The 26,967-nt window shown below is 42.8% G+C and overlaps 1 protein-coding gene across 3 annotated transcripts in view; it reads right to left on the bottom strand.

Annotated features, from left to right (window-relative positions):
* The window catches only part of LOC106583948 (voltage-gated potassium channel KCNC1), a 126,985-nt gene that overhangs the window by 13,545 nt on the left and 86,473 nt on the right, over positions 1 to 26,967 (bottom strand). The window contains exon 4 of one of the 3 annotated variants that reach the window (XM_045705883.2): positions 23,942 to 24,554. The exons of the other annotated variants lie outside the window; for them this stretch is intronic. Within the exon in view, the coding sequence (XP_045561839.1) occupies positions 24,439 to 24,554 (116 nt within the window). The 3' untranslated portion in view covers positions 23,942 to 24,438. Of the gene's footprint in view, positions 1 to 23,941; positions 24,555 to 26,967 lie in introns of those variants that run through there. 3 annotated transcript variants of the gene reach the window in all.

Raw genomic sequence — 26,967 nt, 5'->3', positions numbered from 1 at the left:
GCCAAATTCTAACACCATCCCTTTAAGAGTGAGCCAAAGGTTGCATTCCCATGCTCAGACGTTGCATGCATCAACCAATGGTTGCGTGCCACATCATTGACGGTGCTGTCAGCAACATCTGAGCAGGGGAACATGACCCATATCTAACACCACCCCTTTAAGAGCAAGCCAAAATCTAACACCACCCCTTTAAGAGTGAGTCTCTCTCTTTCCAGATACAATTTAGAGGAAAATGTGTGTGTGTGTCTGTGTGTGTTGTGAAGTTACAATAGAGCAGCAATCTGGATATAAACCTCACCGCATACGACCAAGCAGTAGAATCATCAGGTTAGGTGGCATAACAGGATAGGTTTGATCATCCTCTGTTCTCTAAACTCAAAGCAGCCATATCTCCTCCTAATGTGTCCTTTCTTGGTGTTGTTTTTTTTTGTCATCAATTACTTTGTTCCATTGTTACTGATAATAGAAAATGTGTTCTTGGGCAGGAATGAATGAGGGCGGAAAGGCAGTCACAGCACATGTCATCAAACATAAAAATCGGGATCCAATTCAATCAATCACAGATAAAGAGAAACCACACCGTGGTTTACGCTGTATACAAGGTCTCACAGACAATGTCATTGGATATTTTGATTTAGTAAAACCACATCTACCCTTAAAATACAGCATCAACGTTCTGTATGAAACCTGCAGCTCTGCTGAAATAAACAGCATAGACCAGCATACATTTCAAGCTGGTCTATGCTGGTCCATACTGGTCAGTGCTGGTCGGATGTTGGTCAAGTTGGTCTGACCAGCATGGTCTAGCTGGTCTGACCAGCATGTTCTGGTTCTGCTGGCCGACCAGTGTGATCTAGTTGGTCAAGCTGGTCTGACCAGCATGGTCTAGCTGGTTATGCTGGCAGAGCAGCCTTTGTTGTGTTTCCGTTCTGTTTTCGCTGATTACCAGCCTTCATTGTGTTTTTGCTGGTGACCAGCATAAGCTGAAGCAAAACCAGCATCAAGTCACATTATGCTGGCTTACAAAGTGATGTTTAATTCCTATTGGAATCCAACCAGAGTGGATTCCCACAGTCTGCATTCAGAATGACTGCCAGGGTTTAGAAGATGGGGGTTGTTCAAAACTGTGACGCAATTGTCAAGTCAACACATCCGTCAGTGCTGTGAACCGCATCACAAGAGACATCCCAAATGGGAGATGTATATATTTTTTTAAATTCAACGTTTGAGATGCTTTGTGAATCACGAAAATTAGCTTGATGTGATTTTACTGCAACGCTGCTCATTGCATCCAAGTTGCTTCTTGACATAGGCGTTTCAAAGAGCTGTCAGTCAAGGCGAGCTCATGAATATAAGCTCCCCACCCACTCATCCTGTCTTTTAAAACTTCCTGGTAGTTAGCCATGAGAGAAAAGGTACTTTTCAGAAGGACTGTTCAGGACCGTTGGGTGCCATGTAGAACCCTTTGATTTGTCTCTGTAGAGGAACCTTTCGATTTCCATTTAGAACCCTCTCATGAAGAACCCTCTGGTTCCAGGTAGAACCAATGACAGGTTCTACAGTTATACTTATAGGATACTACAGATGTGCCTGAAGTATCCTATAAGTATAAGTTACCTGCTACTGAGTTGCAGTAAAAATACAGTGGGGCCATACTTGTTAACACAAACAAGCATTTAAAGTTAAATGAGTTTTCACGCACAAAATGTGTATCAGCCAATGAAAAGTGTTTATTTACTTGCATGTGACGCAGAATTGTACTGGTCCCATCAGATAACATGGCACATGTTAGCCCTATGCTAACCTCAACGAATCGTACTGATTATGTCCTGGCACAACTTCTTCATCAACCAATAAAAGATCTTAGACTTCATATCGACCAACCAATGTCATTTCTTAAAATAGGTCAACCCTGGGCACTAGAGGGATATTTTAAACCTACAAATTCAAGATTTACTACTGTAATAAAATGTTGTGTGCCAATATTGCACTGATGCATCCTTGATTAGGCTACTAGCTACTACTAACGTAAGACACCATTTTCACGTTTTCGCATATATGTCAAAACCCTGCGTTTTTGTTTACCAGTTTCACACAAATCCATGTGCTTTTATGGGGAAAATATAAATGAGGTCCTTACAACAACAAAAAACCTGTTCACTGCCGGTCCTTGATGCTCGATTCAAAACGCATGCGATGAAGTGGATGATTGTAATAATGCACAGCCTATAAAACATTGTAGCCCTACATTTAGGTGTACATGTCCATGTAATATAGCCTATGCAATATGATTATTAGACAATAGCAGTGTGTTTGTGTGCAAGGCTGAAGAAGGTAGCTCCTTATTAAATTCATTCATAATCTTAATTTTCAAACTGTTGGCTGTACGTCCCTTTTCAACACAATAGCAGTGCTTGACTTGGGCAGGAGCTCACCAGAACTGAGTACTTGCACCTCAAATGTTCTAATGCTTGAGTTCCTGCTCCCCTTATCAAATATTAGCTCAAAAGTATTGTACAGTTTCTGCACTTAAATATATACCGTACCGGCGCCCAAAATGAGTACCGGCACCTATTTTAGTCCAAGTCGAGCACTAAACACTAACACAATACATGTAAATCAATATTTCATAAGGGGGGAAAATCATGTGAGATTCAAACCCTTGCCACAATCTGTGACAATTAAGTGGACTGACTAGGCACTTTACACAGAGAGCAATTTGACCAGACAGTCAAATACACGTGATAGTTGCTTTGATGATCAGAACATGCTGTTGGACTCAGTTATGTTAAGGACACTTCCATCCATGAACAAGTGTTGGAAAGCGTCCAACTACTTTGACGAGTTTAATTGGCTGACGCACCTGTGCCAGGATATAATCAGTACCACCTGTTGAAGTTAGCATAGGGTTAATTTGTACCATGTTATCTGATGGTGCCAGCTACAATTTAGCGTTTGATCACATGCAAGTAAATCAACGCTTTTCATTGGCTGACACCCATTTTGTGCATGAGAACCCATTTAACTTTAAACGCTTGCTTTTTTACAGTTGAATTAAGGTGTTATTGTTGTAAAATGACTTGTTGTTTACCTTACTTTCACTGCACTTTGAAATGTAGGTGGGGGCAATGTGCTGGTGGGGCTCATTAGCATATTTGGAGGCATGGTCTAAAATATGTTGTATTTGTGCCAATTGTTAGTGGAAGTATTGTACCGGTTTTATCGTATTTTGATGAAGGTTGAGGAGGTAGAACTATCGTACAGTGCAGTGTGCCGCCGCGATCACTGCTCAATGAGTGCAGTCCGGAGGCATTGAAAACCGGTGCAATCATTTAGGTGTGGTGTGTGGTGTCTGCGAGTCGGAAATGGCGGCGAGTAGTGCGAGACGAAATGGAGGAAATGGAGAAAAAGTTGTTGAAGCAACAGCTGTGCTGGAATATGAACAATATGGGTGTCAGTTCTGATGGTATGGAGAGGGTGGATGAGGGTCAAGGACCGAAATGGTCGGCAGTGGAAAGACATAGGAAGAGAGATCATGATACTGAAAGCAGTGAAGCGTCTAGTAAAGAAAGCATAAAGAGGGCCAAGGTAGGTAGGGAAAAAAAGTAATAATGTGACAGGGTATTATGAGACCACAGGGCCTCATTTACATCCTATCTGACTAACTAATGCCGTAGAAAAAGAGTTAGGTCAAATTCGCTCGGTTCATTGGAAATGGTACAGTTGAAGTCAGAAGTTTACAGACACCTTAGCCAAATACATTTAAACTCAGTTTTTCACAATTCCTGACATTTAATCCTAGTAAAAATTCCCAGTCTTAGGTCAGTTAGGATCACCACTTTATTTTAAGAATGTGAAATGTCAGAATAATAGTAGAGAGAATGATTTATTTCAGCTTTTATTTCTTTCATCACAATCCCAATGGGTCAGAAGTTTACATACACTAAATTAGTATTTGGTAGCATTGCCTTTAAATTGTTTAACTTGGGTCAAATGTTTGGGGTAGCCTTCCACAAGCTTCCCACAATAAGTTGGGTGAATTTTGGCCCATTACTCCTGACAGAGCTGGTGTAACTGAGTCAGGTTTGTAGGCCTCCTTGCTCGCACATGCTTTTTCAGTTCTGCCCACAAATTTTCTATGGGATTGAGGTCAGGGCTTTGTGATGGCCACTCCAATAACTTGACTTTGTTGTCCTTAAGCCATTTTGCCACAGCTTTGGAAGTATGCTTGGGGTCATTGTCCATTTGGAAGACCCATTTGCGACCAAGCTTTAACTTCCTGACTGATGTCTTGAGATGTTGCTTCAATATATCCACATAATTTTCCTACATCATCATGCCATTTATTCTGTGAAGTGCACCAGTCCGTCCTGCAGCAAAGCACCCCCTCAACATGATGCTGCCACCTCCGTGCTGCACGGTTGGGATGGTGTTCTTTGGCTTGCAAGCCTCCCCCTTTTTCCACCAAACATAACGATGGTTATTATGGCCAAAGAGTTTTGTTTCTGTTTCATCAGACCAGAGGACATTTCTCCAAAAAGTATGATCTTTGTCCCCATGTTCAGTTGCAAACCGTAGTCTTGGCTTTTTTATGGAGGTTTTGGAGCAGTGGCTTCTTCCTTGCTGAGCGGCCTATCAGGTTATGTCGAAATAGGACTTGTTTTACTGTGGATATAGATACTTTTGTACCTGTTTCCTCCAGCATCTTCACAAGGTCCTTTGCTGTTGTTGTGGGATTGATTTGCACTTTTCACACCAAAGTACGTTCATCTCTAGGAGACAGAACGCGTCTCCTTCCTGAGCGGTATGACGGTTTATACTTGCGTACTATTGTACAGATGAACGTGGTACCTTCAGGTGTTCGGAAATTGCTCCCAAGGATGAACCAGACTTGCGGAGGTCTACAATGTTTTTCTGAGGTCTTGGCTGATTTCTTTTGATTTCCCATGATGTCAAGCAAAGAGGCACTGAGTTTGAAGGTAGGCCTTGAAATAGATCCACAGGTACACCTCCAATTGACTCAAATGATGTCAATTAGCCTATCAGAAGCTTCTAAAGCCATGACATCATTTTCTGGAATTTTCCAAGCTGTTTAAAGGCACGGTCACCATAGTGTATGTACACTTCTGACCCACTGGAATTGTGATACAGTGAATTATAAGTGAAATAATCTGTCTGTAAACAATTGTTGGAAAAATGACTTGTGTCATGCACAAAGTAGATGTCCTAACCGACTTGCCAAAACTATAGTTTGTTAACAAGAAAGTGGTTGTGGAGTGGTAGATAAACAAGTTTTAATGACACCAACCTAAGTGTATGTAAACTTCCGACTTCAACTGTAGATTGTTAATATTGTGTGGTAGCCAGGCTCAGCAAGAGAAGATTCTGAAAATGGAAAAGCTTAATGGGAAGAAGATTAAAAGCCATGTCACTGGTGCTTATGCTAGATTGAGGGGAGCCATCACTGGGGTCCCAATATCTATGTCTATAGATGATATTAAAGAAAATGTGAAGGGAGGAAGAGTGATTGAGGCCAAAGGGTTGATCAGTAGGAAAGAAGGTCAAAGAAGTGAAGCCTATCAGTGCTGCTAAGGTTTGAGAAGGTTATGCCTGGGAAAGTACGGATAGGATTCCTTAGTTTCAATGTTGTAGAATTTGTCCTGTCCCCATTGTGGGGTTTTAAAAGTCAAAGAATGGGACTGATAGCTGTTCAATGTAAAGGAAGGAAAAGATGTGCTAAGTGTGGAGGGGAACATGATTACTGTGAATGTGGGAGCAATGTGAAGGTTAAGTGTTGTAATTGTGTGGGGGAACATAGTGCTGCATTTGGTGGATACCAGGTGCAGAGAGAGGCTAGAGAGGCTCAGAAATATCAAATGAGTCATGATGTATCGTATGCAGAGGCTGTAAAACAGATTGGTGGAGCTACAGTGTGGAATGATGCCACTTCCATGGCTGCTCATGTATTAAGTGGACCTAATGTCAGGGCTGGTGTTTATGATGGTCCTGGCATGGTTTCAAGGCCTGTTCAGAAATCGGGCGCTCATGAATGCGCACTGTCAAAGGACACTTTGATAATGAATAAAGTTGACGTCATAGCTATTATTGGTAAGGTTATCAATACGACTCGGGTTGTGGAAAGTAGAAATGCCAGGTTGAAGGTTATCGTAAAATAGATATTGGGGGTAACAGATGTTACTGTTGAAATGGTTGATGACATACTGAACAATCCAAAGGGTGGGGTGTTTCAGCATGATATAGGTAAAGATTAATGGGGTAGGGGGGTAGGTTGGGGAGGCGTTTTGGGGAGGGGCAGGGTGTGGAAGAAGTTAGTAGGGATTTATTTGGTTTTTATTTTCATGGTAGTACAGAATTGGAAAGATCATGATTGATCGTACATTCCAGCACAGTAGGTAACGGCATGCACTTAAACGTGTGTTTGCGGACTGCCATAATATCATAGAAGATAAAGGTTGAGTGCCTCATTTGTCAGGTCCCAGTTCTACATCTTTGTAAGAGCTTGTGACAATCCAGAGCTGCGCTGTTAAGAGGTTACTGTGCATTTTCCAGTAACTTAATGGCAGTTTTTCATCAGGAAGTTCATGTTTAATTTTCATTAACTTACTGTCAGCTTGCTGCAAGCAGTTATTGTAAAATTCACAGTAACTTACTGTGGCTGATCTCTGTCACGCTCACTGACCTGATGGTGTGGCAGGAAGGTCAGTTTGCTACCAACCAAGAGGTTGAGGGAAGGTGAGGCTGGTTCCCAAGTGTGCTCACCACCAGGAATGCTGATTAGTTGTCACGTTATACGCCATCTTGTAATCAGAAAGGTTCAGTGAAGGTACAGTTAGCCTCTGGCAGTCATTCTGAATGCAACTAAGTTACTGTGCATTTCACAAAAACTTACTGACATCTGGTTGCCAGTTAGGTTGCCAGTTAAGGTGCCAGTAAGAAACTGGCAGTTAGTTGCCAGTGAGTTACTAGCAGTTACTGGCTATTAAGTTACTGTGAATTTTTACAATAACTTACTGACAACTGGTTGCCAATTAGGTAACGCAGAATTCAAAGCAACTTCAAGGCAACTCATTTCCATTAAGTTCCTGTGAAATGTAGTCATGTTACGTTTGATACCGGAGCTCCGAGGCATGCGTTGAAATTGCTAAGCAGCTAACTTCGAAGCAGTGTGGAGATGTGTGCATCACTTTATCAGTAGTACATCATCAATGACATCCGAGATTTTGACGTTTGATTCCATGCTTTTTCAAACCGTGTGTTGCAAAATGCGAGATCCCACTGATTTCGCCGCGATTCCGGTGCTTTCTTCGATTCCAAGACGCTTTCAAACATCGACCTCTACTGGACACTGTACTTACAAATATAGTAACGATTTTGTACAAATATTTTAATCTGACCAGTAGTTTAGCAGGTAGAGTAAGGAACTATGAAACATTCAGGGACGTGAGGGTATGAGGTCAAATCCTGTTGAAGGCACACTTTCTGCACTGTTGTTCAAATAATTTGTTTTATTTACTATAGTATAAGGTTCTATCTTCAGCATCCTAAATAACGCCATAGATTCAGATTATGAAAAATAGTCAACTTGACGGCAAAAAAGGGAAACATGATGACAGATACAACCCTGCTATTCCAACTGAGCATAGGAGTTTTGATGAAAACAGTGGAAAATACTTCCATCTGATAATCACACGCTGCTATTTATTGCTGACCAGGAGATGTCAACAATGTACATTGTGAACAGATAATGAAGCTCTGAGTAATGAACTGTTTTACGGCACAATTTGGTGAATGCGCTGAAGCCTTCAGAAGGCCTCAGTTTCCCATCACACCCCCTTAAACTGGTACAACACTTCAACTGGTGTTTGGCAAAACACACATATATACATTCCCCCACCTACATTTCAAAGTGAAGTGATGATTGTACCTTATATTAAAAAAATATTGGGTAGAAAAATGTACCATTATACTAGATTATCCATACATGTACCCTAAAAGGAACCAACCAATACCATGTGAGTTCCTATGTGTACCTCTGAAGGTACCTTATGTCTACCTTTGACCTTTTGTACTCCAGGGAACAAGACTGTACTCTAACTGTACCCTAATTTTGAGTGTGGGGATATATGTTATTGGTAATAAAGATGCTCCTGGTGGAAATCCCCAAAGTATTTATGCACACTTTACATCAAGCACTGCTATTCTTTCATTGGTGTTGTCAGATAATCTGACAATTATTTACTTGGTTCTTGGCAACTTTTAGCAAAGTGCAGAAATGTATTCTTGCCTTTAATCTGTGGCCAATCTCTGTCATACCGCAGACCTGGTGGGGTTAGCAGGACATTCAGGTCATTAACAACCAACAGGTTGTGAGTTCAAATCCAAAGTGAGGTATAGTCTCAAGTAACCAACATTCAGCAGCATACTGTCCTTTTACAGCATTAACACCTTACATTTGTCTGAAAAACTTCAGTAACCTGTTGTTTACCTTACTTTCACTACAACAAGTAGCCTGTACTGTACCGTAAAATGACAGGACTTTTTAACAGTGCATTTTATGGCATAAATGGAAAACATGGTAGTTCTTCACAACCATCACAGCAGCAGAGAACACTTCCTGATATGCAAAAGTGTTACAAAAAAAGTGTTTTGCATGTACATTGATTGATTAATTAATCTATTTATCTTATACTACATCTTTTTCTCAGCTAATCAAATCTGTTATTTGGATTTATTGCTCCCGTTACTGAAATGGTTGTTCCAGTTTAGATGGTTTAGGTAGTAGTCTCATTAATACATTTTTCTAACCATGGCAGTTGTGCTGAATGCAGATTTTGAGTGAGTGAGTGAATGAATGAAAGGTCCAATTATTGGATATCCCTACTCAGTCTGGATTCCAATAGGAATAAGAAATCCCTTTTCAAGCCAGCATAATGTGACTTGATGCTGGTTTTGCAGGTGACCAGCTTATGTTGGTCATCAGTGTCAAAAACACAGTGAAGTCTGGTCGCCGGCATAAACACAACGAAGGCTGGTCACTGGTGAAAACACAACAAAGACTGGTCACCAGAGAAAATGCAACAAAGGCGGGTCACCAGAGAAAACACAATGAAGGCTGGTCACCAGAGAAAACGCAATGAAGGCTGGTCTATGCTGTTTTTCTTCAGCAGGTAGTGCGGTTTCTTTCAATATCTGTAGTTGATTAAATGTGGGCCATAGTCGCCAACAGCACAGGGAGAGGTTGTAGGCTCCCATCCCTCTCCTCACACTGACACAAACCAACAAACAAAATGAGAGACAAAACATGGCTCATCACAAACAAATCAAAATCTGAAAAGAACACAAAACAAAATAATACAACGCTGAATTACTATCACAACTACAAAGTATTAATATCATTACTATACTTCCAGATTAGTTGGGCCTGTGTCTGGAATTTAAAACTTAGACCTAGAACTTAGAATACCACACTGAGGGGCAGATTTGGGGTTGGGGAGCACTGGGCTAACGTTGTCGTGGCCGGATTAGTTTGTTTAACGCCAGGTTCTTACATTAATGCATTGCCTATAGGAGCCACTCAGTCATGGGCTGGTGCTGTGAACAGGAGGTATGCTGGGTAATACTGCCTGGATAGTACGCTACAGCTATGCGACAGATCTGGGTCATCGTGTTCTTCACAACCTGACCACTCCTCTTTGGCAGAGCGGGTGTGATGAGAGAGTGTGTGTGTGTGTGTGTGTGTGTGTGTGTGTGTGTGTGTGTGTGTGTGTGTGTGTGTGTGTGTGTGTGTGTGTGTGTGTGTGTGTGTGTGTGTGTTAATGGATTGTGTGCCTGTTTGAGGGTACAGGAATTTCCAGGATTCTTTCAAACTTGAGCATGTACTGAGCATGTACTGTTAATGTCTAAATGGATGATGTGTAAATATATGTGCATGTGTCTGCTCTCTAAATACAATATATTTATGCTTTAGCATGCATTACTGTTTTCATATCTTTACACATGCATCTGACTAGCATCACTTTCGGTGTAGGGTACAGTACACGCATCATTATTCTAAGGTACAGTGCATGGCTGTGTAGGATAACCTCCTGTGTTGGTCTCTCTATTCAAACTCTTTGTGTTTGAGACGTCGACACTTGTAACAGCCCACATCAATCCCAGCCCTGCAACTCTTAGCTGATTAGGAAGAGCGTGCGTGCGTGCGTGCGTGCGTGTGCGTGTGTGTGAGATCGATATCTCCCAAACAGAGATCGTGTCCTACAGTAATGACATGTTTGTTTTCAGGCTTTAAAGAAGCTTCGCTTAGCTCAGCTCGCTGAGACCAGGACAGGACAGGGACCGGGACGAAGGCCCTGCTCAGGAGAGGTTGAGGTGGGAAAGAACAATGTGGTAACCATGAGTAACGGTTGGTAACCGTTGGACGGATTCCAGGCATACCTAGCGTAATGATTCATTTGTGGAATTGTAATGTCATGAAACAGGACTGGGAGGTTTTCCTTGGTCAGGTCACAGGGTTGGGAAAAACTCTGGGCCCTCATTATATAACTCTGAAATAGAACCTTGGGTTTTTCTTGGTCGGATCAGGTGGTCTGGACAAAACTCCCGGCCCTATATAATGACTTAGAACTAGGCTATGTGTAAATACAATAGATAGATAGGCGAATATGTGGTTGGTAGTGACAGTTTGATTGGCTAATGGCTATTGGCCGTACTGTTCATCTAACGTTACCCAGATCACCTCCCTCACAGCATCCAACACACCATGCAACATGCACCTTACAACTAGGAGGTGACAGAGAGAAAGAGACTGAGAGAGAGAGATAGAAGTACAAGCAAAAATAGTTCATTAAATTAGCACAAAAAATGTCAAACCATCACTATCAACAAAGAGAGCAAAATAATAATATAATAATTATAACAAATTAGCCAATAAAACGGTACAAATATGATCTCTTTTTGAATAATCTACTCGTTTTTTTTATTGACTTTATCAGGAACTCCTATTGTTTGACTAGCACTCGGGAGAACTTAACTGTTTCATAGCTTAATTTTTGACACAAATGCATACTGTATTCTCACACACACACTCGAACGCACGCACGCACGCACACACACACGCACACACACACACACACACACACACACACACACACACACACACACAGACACACACAGACACACACACACACACACACACACACACACACACACACACACACACACACACACACACACACACACACACACACACACACACCCAATAAAACAAGATGAGTTAAAACTGGCCTGCTAGTATGTGATCTATATGCATTGCCAAAGATTTCTTGCTGTAAAACATGCATTGTGCATCACTATCAAAGATTATCAATGCGATTAGATCTCAAGAGTATAAAAAAATCTACTTGAATTCACTTTTAGATTTGTAAAAGCTAATGGATGTAATTCTACTCCATCCTTGCATTACATCCTTACATATATCAGGTTGAACACATTCACACATTCACCAATCTACATGGCTTTACGGCAAAGCCTGGTTGTTTAATGCAGCAGAATGAAGCACTGTTCCTGCCAAAGCCGTGACATACCAGCTTGTTCCTCCTATACCCTTTTCACACTACCGAGCCAAACAGAGCCGAGTTCAACCAAGCTGTACTGCGCTGGCCTGGTTAGTGATTATGCATCCACTACAGTTGCTGGAACTCTGCTGGAATGGACAATGTGAAAAGAAGATATCTGAGCCAGCGCTTCATGGTTCGGGTCAGCTTGATAGTGTGAAGATAGTATTACAGAGGAGGAGGGCAAGAAGCTAGTCGGTTGTACGTACCTCAGGTCAAACTTTAGTTATGCTACGCAGGTGTAATGACTGGGGATGTCCTGGGGATGGGATGGAACGGAACATGGAAGTTAGTCTGAGAGGGGGAGGGAGGGGAGGGGGGAGAAAGAGGGGAGTGAGGGAGGAAAACAAGGGGGTACAAGGGGACAAATATTTCCCCCAGCGCAAATCTACATGTAGATAAGGTTTCCAATATCAGAGTTGTTATATACTTTGTTATGGCAGCCATTTTGTATTATATCTAGTGTTTGGATCGTTGGTAGGTGATGTAAATAAATATGCATGCTCAGGTAGTTGATGTCAGATACTGTATAGGCTATATACACCAGTATTGTGCAGTAGATACCTTTGTAGCAATAGAGTTCAATAATATGTGTGCTGTAGAATTACTGTAATACAACTGTAGTATCACTGTAGTATTAGTGTAGTATCACTGTAATACAACTGTACTATCACTAAAGTAGTATTACTGTAGTATCACTGTAGTATTGTTACAATAACACTGTAGTATCGTATCACTGTGGTATTAGTGTAGTATCACTGTAGTATTATTGTGGTATCACTGTAGTATCTATCACTGTAGATTCACTGTGGCATTAAATACAAGCAGCTTAAATACATGCATATACAGTTGAAGTTGGAAGTTTACATACACTTAGGTTGGAGTCATTAAAACTCGTTTTTCAACCACTCCACAAATTTCTTGTTAACAAACTATAGCTGTGGCAAGTCGGTTAGGACATCTACTTTGTTCATGACACAAGTAATCTTTCCAATTGTTTACAGACAGATTATTTCACTTATAATTCACTGTATCACAATTCCAGTGGGTCAGAAGTTTACATACACTATGTTGACTGTGCCTTTAAACAGCTTGGAAAATTCCAGAAAATGATGTCATGGCTTTAGAAGCTTCTGATAGGCTAATTGACATCATTTGAGTCAATTGGAGGTGTACCTGTGGATGTATTTCAAGGTCTGGTTTCCAACTCAGTGCCTCTTTGCTTGACATCATGGGAAAATCAAAAGAAATCAGGCAAGACATAAGAAAAACATTGTAGACCTCCACAAGTCCGGTTCATCCTTGAGAGCAATTTCCAAACACCTAAAGGTACCACGTTCATCTGTACAAACAATAGTACGCAAGTATAAACACCATGGGACTACGCAGCCGTCATACCGCTCAGGAAGGAGACGCGTTCTGTCTCCTAGAGATGAACGTACTTTGGTGTGAAAAGTGCAAATCAATCCCAGAACAACAGCAAAGGACCTTGTGAAGATGCTGGAGGAAACAGGTACAAAAGTATCTATATCCACAGTAAAACGAGTCCTATATCGACATAACCTGAAAGGCCACTCATAAAGGAAGAAGCCACTGCTCCAAAATCGCCATAAATAATGCAAGACTACGGTTTGCAACTGCACATGGGGACAAAGATCGTACTTTTAGGAGAAATGTCCTCTGGTCTGATAAAACAGAATTAGAACTGTTTGGCCATAATGACCATCGTTATGTTTGGAGGAAAAAGGGGGAGGCTTGCAAGCCGAAGAACACCATCCCATCCGTGAAGCACGGAGGTGGCAGCATCATGTTGAGGGGGTGCTTTGCTGCAGGAGGGACTGGTGCACTTCACAAAATAGATTGCATCATGAGGTAGGAAAATAATGTGGATATATTGAAGCAACATCTCAAGATATCAGTCAGGAAGTTAAAGCTTGGTCGCAAATGGGTCTTCCAAATGGACAATGACCCCAAGCATACTTCCAAAGTTGTGGCAAAATGGCTTATCGACAACAAAGTCAAGTTATTGGAGTAGCCATCACAAAGCCCTGACCTCAATCCTATAGAACATTTGTGGGCAGAACTGAAAAAAGCGTGTGCGAGCAAGGAGGCCTGCAAACCTGACTCAGTTACACCAGCTCTGTCAGGAGGAATGGTCCAAAATTCACCCAACTTATTGTGGGAAGCTTGTGGAAGGCTACCTGAAACGTTTGACCCAAGTTAAGCAATTTAAAGGCAATGCTACCAAATACTAATTGAGTGTATGTAAACTTCTGACCCACTGGGAATGTGATGAAAGAAATAAAAGCTGAAATAAATCATTATCGGTACTATTATTCTGACATTTCACATTCTTAAAATAAAGTGGTGATCCTAACTGACCTAAGACAGGGAATTTTTACTAGGATTAAATGTCAGGAATTGTGAAAAACTGAGTTTAAATGTATTTGGCTAAAGTGTATGTAAACTTCCGATTTCAACTGTACTATACATGGTTTTAAACTGCCAAAGTATAGTACATTTTAATTTATAGATTTAATTTGCATAAATGTTTCTTATTACTTTCCCACTTTTTTAGTATTATATATAAATTATGATATATTTGCATTGGCTGATTATTGTTATTTCACATTACGAAACAACATGTAGATTTGTAATCGCCCGAGGCAATATTTGAAACACATTTTTCACATTTATGGATGATGACAGACAACAACACAATTGACACAGTAACCATACATACAGTAGAACATCTGTATGTATCAGACATAGCATGGCAAACAGAACCACGTTTTAACACACAAACACCATATCCCCAAAGAACATTGAGTTGATTCATAGGAAACCACACTGGGGCCTAGATGGCCAGCTCTCTGCTATGTCACATGGACACATATATGAACACACATGCTGAACACACATTACTTACGATGGGGAGAGTGAGAGGGGCGCTATAGATGAATGAACCTACTACATCTCCTCCTGAAGAATCTAATCATACTGTTCTTTTCCTCATGCATATTGCATGTACCTTGATAGTGGCCCATGACGGAGAGAGAGAGAGAGAAAAAGAGAGAAAGAAAGAGATGAGAGAGAGCGAGAGAGAGAGAGAGAATGGGGCGGAAAAGAAAGAGCGAGAATGATGAGGGAGGGCAGAAAAGAGAGATTGAAGGAGAAAGAGAGAGGGGGGAAAGGGTGGAAGAGAGAGAGAGAGAGAGAGAGAGAGAGAGAGAGAGGGGAAAATAGTAAAATGGAGAGAAAGAGAGAGGGGGAGGGACAGGACAGACAGAGAAAGAGAAATATTCCATGAGGTGAAAAGGGTTAGTTCAGTATTATGGTAATATTCGACGCAATCACATCTAAGAAACAGGAAACAGTTTGTTGTACTGACACTGCTACAATGAACATAACCCTTAGATGTATGTTACACATATATGTTCTGTATATACAGAGGATAACCAGAGTATATACAGTAGAAATGATTCCATGTTGGCGTCAATGACCGAGACATGACAATAAATAACACACACACACACACACACACACACACACACACACACACACACACACACACACACACACACACACACACACACACACACACACACACACACACACACACACACACACACACACACACACACACACACCCTCCAGGTCTCACTGTCACCTGCAGTATAGCCCAGTCTATTTGTTGACATAATGCAGACTCTATGTCACTGTCACATGTGATCTGTTTACCGTCTGCCCTGGTTGTCTCCCCCTGTCTGGTACAGCCCCCCCCCCCCCCCCCCCCCCGCCCCACCCGAGCCTTCACTCACCTCCAGCACACAAGCACTGTTGGGGCGAGTGACTCTGAACTTACAATGGCTAGCCCCATGTTGTTATATATATATTTTTTAATTATTGTACATTTTGCTATTTGCCTCAAGACTCCTGCATGCATTGTTGACTACGAACAATGTTTGTTCCCACACTCGGGACTCTTACTCCCTATTAGTTACACATCCCATTCGAACCACCTCTCGCCGGCTTTGTATTCATGTTACCTGATGAAATTGCTGTACAATATGATCTTGTAGCCATCTGATGCACATTCAGATGTCATAAATCAGCACTGAGGAGCTCTCCCTGTCCTATGCTGTGCCTTGATTGTATTACTGTTGATGATATCTGGAAATGTGCATGTACACTCTGGCCCATCTACTGTTGCTAGCCCTAATTCTGACTTGTGCTCTGATATCTGCTTCACTGATTTCTGCTACCGTGTAGGGTTTTCTACACGTTAACACTAGAAGCTTATTACCTAAAATTGATCAATTGAAAGTGTGGGATCAAAGCTCCAATCCAGATGTGTTGGTCATTACTGAGACATGGCTAAGGAAGAGTGTTTTGAATACTGATGTTAATCTTTCTGGTTATAACCTTTTTCGGCAAGACAGATCTTCCAAAGGTGGGGGAGTGGCAATCTTTACCAAGGATCACCTTCAGTGCTCGATTGTCTCTACCAAGTCTGTCCCCAAACAATTTGATTTGCTGGTTTTAAGTATTAAACTTTCAAATAGCTCTTTGTTGACTGTTGCTGGGTGCTATCGTCCTCCATCAGCACCGGCCTGTACCCTAAGCTCTCTCCTGGCCCCTTATACTAAGTCTGAATTTGTCCTGCTAGGTGACCTAAACTGGGACATGTTTAAACCACCTGACCAAGTCCTAAATCAATTGGATTCCCTAAATCATTCTCAGATTATTACCAATCTCACAAGGTATGACTCCAAACACCCAGAAAAGACTACTCTTCTTGATGTTATCCTCACAAATAATACTGACAGGCATCAGTCTGGTGTTTTCTGTAATACTTTAGTGATCACTGTTTTACAGCCTGAGTTCACAATGGCTGCTCAGTGAAACAACCTGTCCTGATTTGTCATAGACGTTTGCTAAAAATCTTTTATGAGAAAGCCTTCCTTCATGAACTGGCCTCTGTAAAATGGTATAGAATCAGCTTGATCCCCTCTGTCGAAGACGCTTGGACCTTCTTTTTTAAATATTTTCTGGAGTATTATTAACAAACACCCCCCATAAAAAAAATGAGAGTTCAAAAAAGGTTCAGCCCCTGGTTCGACCGTGATCTTGCAGAGTTACTCCACCTCAAGAATTGCATTTGGCGAAAGGCTCGGCACACGCATACTCAGGCTGACTGGCTCTCATTCAGGCAAATGAGAAATAAGTGCACTCAGGCTATCTGGAAGGCCAAAGTTAGTTACTTTCAGGAGCAGTTCTCTCTCTGTGGGTCTAACCCCAATAAATTCTGGAAAACGGTTAAATACCTGGAGAATAAACCCTCCTCACAGCTGCCCATGTCCCTTAAAGTTGATGATGTGGTTGTTACTGACAAGAAGCACATGGCTGAGCTCTTTAATCACAACTTCATTAAGTCAGGATTCCTATCTGACTCATCGCCAAGCCTATCTCCAACCTTTTTAACCTGTCTCTCCTTTCTGGGGAGGTTCCCATTGCTTGGAAGGCAGCCACGGTCCATTCATTATTTAAAGGGGGAGATCAAGCTGATCCTAACTGTTATAGTCCTATTTCTATTTTGTCCTGTTTATCAAAAGTGTTGGAAAAACTTGTCAATAATAAACTGACTGGCTTTCCTGCTGTATATGGTATTCTCTCTGGTATGCAATCTGGTTTCCGCTCAGGTTATGGATCTGTCACTGCAACCTTAAAGGTCGTCAATGATGTCACCATTGCCCTTGATCCTAAACAATGTTGTGCTGCTATTTTTATTGACTTGGCCAAAGCTTTTGATACGGTAGACCATTCCATTCTTGTGGGCCGGCTAAGGAGTATTGGTGTCTCTGAGGGGTCTTTGGCCTGGTTTGCTAACTACCTCTCTCAAAGAGTGCAGTGTATAAAGTCAGAAAATCTGCTGTCTCAGCCACTGCCTGTCATCAAGGGAGTACACCAAGGCTCGATCCTAGGCCCCACGCTCTTCTCAAATTTACATCAACAACATAACTCGGGCAGTAGAAAGCGCTCACATCCATTTATATGCAGATGATACAGTCTTATACTCAGCTGGCCCCTCTCCGGATTTTGTGTTAAATACTCTACAACAAAGATTTCTTAGTGTCCAACAAGCTTTCTCTACCCTTAACCTTGTTCTGAACACCTCCAAAACAAAGGTCATGTGGTTTGGTAAGAAGAATGCCTCTCTCCCCATAGGTGTGATTACTACCTCTGAGGGTTTAGAGCTTGAGGTAGTCACCTCATACAAGTACTTGAGAGTATGGCTAGATGGTACACTGTCCTTCTCTCAGCACATATCAAAGCTGCAGGCTAAAGTTAAATCTAGACTTGGTTTCCTCTATCGTAATCGCTCCTCTTTCACCCCAGCTGCCAAACTAACCCTGATTCAGATGACCATCTGATGACCACAAAGTGGCAAAGAGATAAAGAGGGAGAGGGAGAGTGAGAAGCAGAGAGAGAAATAGGGAGAGGGGAAGAGTGAGAGAGAACACCATTGTGGAACGTCATCTCCTTCTGTCCATCAATGATTCCGAGTGCAGCACAGAGAGAGCAGCAGCCTAATGGCGGTGGTGCTTTGTGTCCATGGGGGGAAATCAATGGTAGAAGAGATCAACTGGAACAGTTCACATGAGAGAGATTAATTGAACGGACCACTAATTCTAAACAAACCCACTCCAGTCAAATATGGCACCCTATTCCCAATATAGTGCACTACTTTTAACCAGTGCACATTGAGGTAGTGAACTTCATAGGGAATAGGGTGCCATTTTGGAAGCACTCCTGGACTACTCCAGTGTTTTAAAAGCAGAGCCTGACAGACTGTAAGTGCCACTCAAGCTGCTCTCAGGGGAACACTTTGGTCCTGGATCAGCTCTTACAGGACAAAGGTTCTCTGCTCCACTAGGAATCCTTAGGGAGGAGATTCACCCTGGTCCCGGATCAGCTCTTACAGGACAAAGCCACTCTGCTCCAATAAGAGTCCTGAGGGCTGATGCTGCACTGCTGTCTGCTTTAGGGTTAATAGGGATAGGATTTGATGAGGTCTTTCGCAAAATAATACATTCTAATTAATAGTACATGATGAGAATAAAAAGCAAAATACTAAAATGATAAACAAACACCGTAGAATAAATAATAATAATAATACAACTTGAACTCAGTGCATCGTGGGAGCATGGTTTGATGACTACATTTAGTATTATCAGATTTGATTACTTACTAGTACAACATATTTACATATTATTAAAGTGAAATTAATAATCTAACCCAGAATGCTTTGCACAAAAGTCCCAGAATGCTCTCTTCCACTGTTTCCTTGGCAACAGTGGGAAATAAGGAGAAAAGGGAGACAGAATGAGAGAGAGAGAGAGTGTGAAAGGAAAAGAGGAGGAGCGGTAAAGATGAAGAAGGAAAGGAGGTGAAAAATAAAATAAAACTCATAAGTAAGAAAACCCCACAGTACATTACAGACAAGAAAATAATAACCACCAATAAACAAATTATACACACATCATTGTACATAAAACACAACACAATATCCACACACACCCTCAAACACACCAATTACACTATTACACTATACAATATTTATCAGAGGAAAGTATTAAAGAGAGAGGGAGAGAAAGGCTGCTTCCCAATATGTCCTTTCTTCTGAAGTGTACGCTTGTGCTTCCCCCAGCGCATTTGAAAAGCATTGGATTTGTGTAACCATTGGATTTGCTCTAGACAGAGTTTCCACCATATGTTTGAGGCATACCAATCATTTTCTTTTAAATCTATGAGGGGGAGTGAACAAGTGCACACTTCAGGAGTCAGGACAGATATTGGGATGCAGGGTATAGACGTAAGGAGCCAAAGCCTCCAAGCTTTAACTTCTCCTGACCTCTGCACTTTAGCATTTGTCAACAGAGGTCAAAGCTGCACGTGTTATAAAATAAACCACAATAAAATAAAGCTATTAACCAGCAGAACCACTCTGGGCACAGAAACAAAGGAGAAGCGCCAGAAGGAGGAGGAGGAGGAGGAGGAGGACGAAGGGGAAGAAGGGGAGGTTTAAAGCACTATATCCCACTTTAAAAGCGGAATGCCGGCAGCCATTTTGGGGCACCTTTGGAGGATGTCTTTTTTTGCTTTTAGAGTGTGGATGAAGCTGCTATTATTATTATTACAGGGCCATCAAGGGCTGTGGCTCAACACACTAACCACCACTAACACCAGTCAGCTAGTCACCACAGACCGTACGGCTACTACCGTCACTTATCTAGCACTGCACGTAGCAGTGTGTCTGTCTTATGGTTGGTCTGTCTGTCTGTCTGTCTGTCTGTCTGTCTGTCTGTCTGTCTGTCTGTCTGTCTGTCTGTCTGTCTGTCTGTCTGTCTGTCTGTCTGTCTGTCTGTCTGTCTGTCTGTCTGTCTGTCTGCTTGTAAATCAGTCTGTCTGCCAGTCTGTCTGCCAGTCTGTCTGCCAGTCTGTCTGCCAGTCTGTCTGCCAGTCTGTTGCCCAGTCTGTCTGCCAGTCTGTTGCCCAGTCTGTCTGCCAGTCTGTCTGCCAGTCTGTCTGCCAGTATGTTGCCCAGTCTGTCTGCCAGTCTGTTGCCCAGTCTGTCTGCCAGTCTGTTTGCCAGTCTGTCTGCCAGTCTGTTTGTAACACTGTGTGTGTGGAGGGGTGCCCTATACACCTGCCCAGTGCCGGTAAGCAGTTCATTCCCAAAGTGTGTACAGTATCTAGACTAGACCTATACGTTTTGATCTAGCCTGGCCTTAGTGCTCTCCCACTAAAAGACTGAAGCACACCTTAAAAGCACTAGACTCGTGAACAGTGTTTCAGCACAGCCAAATGCATCCCCCACTCCAGCCACTAACATTCATAGATCTACTGCCTTATAGACTACGATAGCTTGTCAGCTTGAGTCAATGCCACTCATATAGGGACATTTGTGGTGGTTGGGGATTAGGGAGCAGGCATAAGATCTGATCCAGAGTCAGTCTTGGTTTAGGGTTGTAAAGGAGAATGGAGAGGATTTAGGTCCAACGGACTGACTCTGGACTAGCACATAGGGCCTGGGCACCCTCCTGGTACTGTGATGAAACAATGTTCTGGTCACCTCTGAGTGGAGGGCAATTCCAGAAAAGAGAGAGAAGTAACCAGCTTTCACTTCAAGAAATGAACCAGTACACACCAGTGGCCTTTACTCTGCTACCAGTTTATATAGACACAAACATGTTAACGCTGATTTGGTTCAATCATCTGGTTTTAAATGAGTCACCGTTTTTTTCTCTCAGAATTCTCCAATTTGTGTATGGATTATACAGTATCTTGGATTTGTGTATTGTTTGTGTGACTGTTTGTACACTGCTAAACATGGCAGTTGTACTGCCGTCTCTGAGTAAGGCGAGAGGAGACACCAGAGTAAAGAGCCACAGGAGTGAGAAGAGGACACGGCAACACAAAACAAAAACAAAGGGAGCAAAAAGGAAAACACAGGACACACCACGGACGGACGGAGGGAGGGACAAGAGACTGGGGAGAGGACAGCGACAGACAGACAGACAGACAAGTGTAACACAGAGCAACAAGAGCCGACATACAAACGCATGACACGACACAACCTGAGGAGGGAGACAACAACAACAACAGACAAGTCAGAAGACATGCCCCCCCCCCCCCCCCCTCACAACCCCACCCTCCTCTCCACGGTGGTCCTAACACACATACACACAAACGCACACATCGCAGAGAACAGAGGGCTAGCATCGCAGCCGACACACACACACACACAGATATACACGCAGACGCACACACATTTGCACGCACACAGCGCTAACCGATGGACAGAGGGACATCCACAGCCAAACACATGTACCGTAGCTCATTCACACCCACACACTCCCGATCAGAATCTTATGTTATGTCGGTAGCGTTGCGTTGCGTATTGGCTTAATTGATCAAATGGGTCGTGAAGGGCTCAATTTATGGTGTGTAGCAGGGCTCTAAGACGGGGAGTCGAGGGGTAGGCTACAAGTACATGTGGTGAGAAATCCTGTGTGTTGTGTGTGTGTGTGTGGAGGAGTAGAGTTCCGAGAGGGTGAATTCGAGTGGAGGCCTGGGCTGAGATCGCAGACGAGGTCTCTGGGAAGGACAGAAGGAAGGATGGAGGGAGGAGATGAGGAGGGGGAGGTGGGGGTGGCCATCATATCGCTCACATCACATTACATAACGCCATTTAGCCTCCCATTGCACAATTAAGCCCGGCTCCTCTCTTTCTTCCTCTATTGGATCCAATGAGTCATGTAGGTCTAATCGGACCCATTCGCTCAGGGCACATTCTCTCACCCCTCAGTGGAAAACGGTTGTGGCGTTTTGGTGGTGAGAGAGAGAGAAGAAAAGGTTGAGTAAGAGAGAGAGGAGAGGAGAGGGAGAGAGAGAGAGAGAGAGAGAGAGAGAGAGAGAGAGAGAGAGAATAGAGAGTGGGGGGAGAGAGAGACAGAGAGGACTACACTGGTCTGCAGGAACTGAGAGGGGGTTTGGGGTCATCTGGAGGGCACAAAAGGAGGTTAAAGGTTGTGCGTCTGTCTGTGTGTGTAATGTAAGGTTAAGTGAAGAAGTTGAACTGAATGAAATTGACCAAAGGCTAAGCCATAGTTGGGGTCGAGCTGCGTTAAATGTGGGGAGATGTAAACACATACATTTCCAAACATACACTGATGTACAGTGCCCTCCTGAGTGATTGTCACCCAAGGTAAATATGAAGAAAAAAGGCTGTGAAAAAATGTCATTGTTGTTTAACAGCTTGATTTTACACTCAAAATATCATATGAATCTGACCTGTAATTGAGTAAAAAAATAAAACATTAAAAAAAAAATAAGAAAAATTAATCAAGAAATAATTATTTTATTCAAAAACATGCGTGTCAAAATTATTGGCACCCCTAGAAATTCTTAGCAACAAAATCGAATTAATGTACTGTATATTCCGATTAAGATATTACTTTTTAAAGTTCATCTGACTCTTTGGGAACTCTTAAGTGGTCCAGTCATGACTTCCTATTTCACTGGGGTATAAATATGAGGTGACACACAAGCTAAACTCCCTTAGTCATCCATCAACACGGGAAAGGCCAGAGAACACAAATGAAATGAGATTTTTTTTTTAAAGTTGTTGACCTTCACAAATCCGGCAATGGCTATAAAAAGATAGCTACAACCCTGATAATACACATTTCCACTATTAGGGCAATAATTAAGAAATGTAAAACAACTGGAGCAGTGATAATCCTGCCTGGAAGAGGATGGAAGAGGCAAAAAAATCTCCAAGGATCACAGTTGGAGAATTGCCGAAGTTAGTTACATCTTGGGGTCACCAACTCTCCAAAACTACAATTAGACGCCACCTCTATGCCAACAAGTTATTTGGAAGGGTTGCCGCCTCTGCTGCCACCAAACCACAAACGTAAGCGCCTGGAATTTGCTATATGTCATTGGAACTTTGATTGGAACCAGGTTCTGTGGTCTGATGAGAGTAAAATAGAGCTTTTTGGCATCAAACACCAGATGTGGGTTAGCTGTAAAAAGAGCCATGGTCATGCAGAAAGTAACCTAATCCCCATTGTGAATTATGGTGGTGGATCTGTGATGTTGTGGGGCTGTTTTAGTTCCAAAGGCCCTGGGAACCTTGTTAGGATACATGGCATCATGGACTCCATCAAGCACCAGAATATTTTAGGCCAAAACCCGTCTGCCTCTACCAGGAGGCTAAAACTGGGTCGTCCGGCAGGACAACGATCCAAAGCATACCTCTGAATCCACACTAAAATGGTTCACTGACCGTAGAATCAAGCTTTTGCGACGGCCATCCCAGCCCCCTGACCTAAACCCTGTTGAAAACCTGTGGGGTGAGCTGAAGAGGAGAGCCCACAAGCGAGGACCGTGCAGAGTGCACGGTCCTCGCTTGAAGGATCTGGAGAGTTTCTGTATGGAGGAATGGTCTCAAATCCCTTCCTATGTGTTTTCCCAACTCATCAAACATTATAGGAGACGACTCAGAGCTGTTATCTTGGCAAAGGGAGGGTGCACAAAGTACTAAATGCAGGGGAGCCAATAATTGTGACATGCATGTTTATGAATAAAATATTTATTTATTGATGACCATTTGTTTTTCATTGAACAATTTTAACTCAAAGGTTCGATTCATATGATATTTTGAGTGGAAGATCAAGCTAATAAACAACAATTAAATTTTTTCACAGCCTTTTTAAGTTCATACAGTATTTACCCAGGGTGCCAATAATTCAAGAGGGCACTGTATGCACACACACAAACATGCACACACGCACCTGCGCACGAACACACACTCACAAACACACATACGCAGACTCGCACCCGTGCACGAACACGCACACAAACACATACGCACGCGCACACCAGCGCACGAACACACATACACACATACATTTACCCTCCCACCCTACACTTAGCACCATAATCTACCATGAAAATGCTGAATCAAACCTTAAAGCTTTACTGGAACAAGCAATTAACTGTCATGCATTCTTAAACATATAACCTTTCAAGAGTGTTTGTGTGTGTGTGTGGGGGGGGGGGGGGGGGGGCATGTTACTTCATGTGTGTGTGTGCTTTGCTGTGGTTTGTGTGTGCATGTGTGTGTGGATGCGTGGGCGTGCACACGCTTGACATGTTACTGTGTTACTGTGTGTTTGCTCACTGTGCTTTCAACCAAACTTCTGTATGTGTCTTTTGTGTTACCTCTGATTCGCTATGGTTTGATCCAGGAAGAGGCTGAGTTTGCATTGAGGTCCTGCTGTAGCAGAGGCCCCTCCGGCTTGAACCACTCCTCTCCTGGGGGGGATGCCGGGCTGGCCGCTGCAGCGTCTGGTGTTTTTTGTGAGGGGAGTGTTGGAGTGGGGTTTGTAGAGGAGTGTATTTGGGATCGGGGACGTCAAGGGCAGGCCGGGCGGGGGGTTAGTTTTAGGTTGAGGTTGAGGTGGCAGTTCAAAATGGCAGGTGGAAGGGGTTGGATTGTTGGAGGTAGAACCATGGGGATGTCAGGTGAAAGAGGAAGCAGGTGAGTGGTAAAGGTAAATAAAGAAGATGCCCAGTGAGAAAGCATGGAGAAATGGAGGGCAGGGGGAGAGGAGGGGAGAGGAGGATGAACGGATGGGTGGAGCAATAGCAAGCAGACAGGGTGTGGAGAGGAGAGAGAGACAAAGAGGAAGAAAGCATGACCAATAAATGAGAGCCAGAATGAGAGCCACGATATAGATAGATAGATAGATAGATAGATAGATAGATAGATAGATAGATAGATAGATAGATAGATAGATAGATAGATAGATAGATAGATAGATAGATAGATACTACATGACCAAAAGTATGTGGACACCTACTCTTCGAACATATCATACCAACATTTATGGGCATTAATATGGAGTTGGTCCCACCTTTTCTGCTATAACAGCCTCCACTCTTCTGGGAAGGCTTTCCACTAGATGTTGGAACATTGTTGTGGGGACTTGCTTCCATTCAGCCACAAGAGCATTAGCGAAGTCGAGCACTGATGCTGGGCAATTAGGCCTGGCTCGCAGCCTGCGTTCCAATTCATCCCAAATGTGTTCGATGGGGTTGAGGTCAGGGCTCTGTGCAGGGCAGTCAAGTTCTTCTACACTGATCTCGACAAACCATTTCTTCATGGACCTCGCTTTGTGCAAAGGGACATTGTCATGCTGAAACAGGAAAGGGCCTTCCCCAAACTGTTGACACAAAGTTGGAAGCACAGAATCGTCTAGAATGTCATTGTATGCTGTAGCGTTAAGATTTCCCTTCACTGGAACGAAGCGGCCTAGCCCAAACCATGAAAAACAGCCCCAGACCCTTATTCCTAAGCATATGGGCAGGTAGCGTTCTCTGCCAGAGAACGCGTTTCCACTGCTCCAGAGTCCAATGACGCCTAGCTTTACACAATTCCAGCCGACGCTTGGCATTGGCATGGTGATCTTAGGCCTGTGTGCGACTGCTCGGCTATGGAAACCCATTTCATGAAGCTCCCAACGAACAGTTCTTGTGCAGATGTTGCTTCCAGAAGCAGTTTGGAACTCCGTAGTGAGTGTTGCAACTGAGGACAGACTATTTTTATGTGCTATGCTCTTCAGCACTGTGCAGTCTCATTTTGTGAGCTTGTGTGGCCTACCACTTGCTCCTAGACGTTTCCACTGCACAATAACAGCACTTACAGTTGACCGGGCAACTCTAGCAGGGCAGATATTTGATGAACTGACTTGTTAGAAAGGTGGCATCCTTTGACTGTGCCACGTTGAAAGTCACTGAGCTCTTCATTAAGGCCATTCTACTGCCAATGTTTTTCTATGGAGATTGCATGGCTGTGTGCTTGATTTTATACACCTGTCAGCAATGTGTGTGACTTAAATAGCCAAATCCACTCATTTGAAGGGGTGTCCACATACTTTTGTATATATAGTGTAGAGAGAGAGAGAGAGAGAGAGCGAGAGAGAGAGAGAGAGAGAGTGAGAGAGAGAGAGAGAGAGAGAGAGAGAGAGAGATAGAGATAGATTGACAGACAGCATGACTCCAGGCAGTAGAAGACAGATTGACAGCCAGATGCAATGTGACAGCTATTCAGTCAGCGATCGTACTGTACAGATCTCGTTTCAGAACAGGCTGTGAAAATGTGCATTAAAGCTGAAGAAAGAAAAAGCAGAGCTAAACCGGTGGGTTGAAATAGAGTACCTGTAAGTGCATGTATGTTGAAAAACGATATTATTAATAATATAATAATAACATATGCCATTTAGCAGATGTTTTTATCCAAAGTGACATACAGTCATGTGTGCATTAATTTTACGTATGGGTGGTTGAACCCACTATACCGGCGTTGCAAGCACCATGCTCAACCAACTGAGCTACAATGGATATGTACTGATATTGTATTGATATGTGCCAAACTCAGGCAATAATACCTATATGTTATTTTACACCTCCAGTGTCCAGAATGGCAATAGAAAGCACCACAGCACATTTACATTAGTAGATGTGGGGTGCCAATGTAACTGAATACAGCATGTGGGAACTGGTCCAACAAAATATCAATCCATTGATATTTCACTTATGCCATAATGTGTCATAACCCAGTTCATATAGGAATGTCTGGAGCGTGAGACAGCTCAAAACAGCCTGTGGATATTGTGGGCGGGGTCTGTGACTGTCAGTCAAAATGATTGGTTATGAGAGATATGAGAAGGGGTAGGGGTCAGGGGAGAGGAGAGGTGGT

This window comes from Salmo salar, chromosome 23 (assembly GCF_965601325.2).
Source record: "Salmo salar chromosome 23, fSalSal1, whole genome shotgun sequence".
NCBI classification, from domain to species: Eukaryota; Metazoa; Chordata; class Actinopteri; order Salmoniformes; family Salmonidae; genus Salmo; species Salmo salar.
The sequence above is the reverse complement of the archived record's forward strand: the minus strand, read 5'-3'. Positions and strand labels throughout refer to the sequence as shown.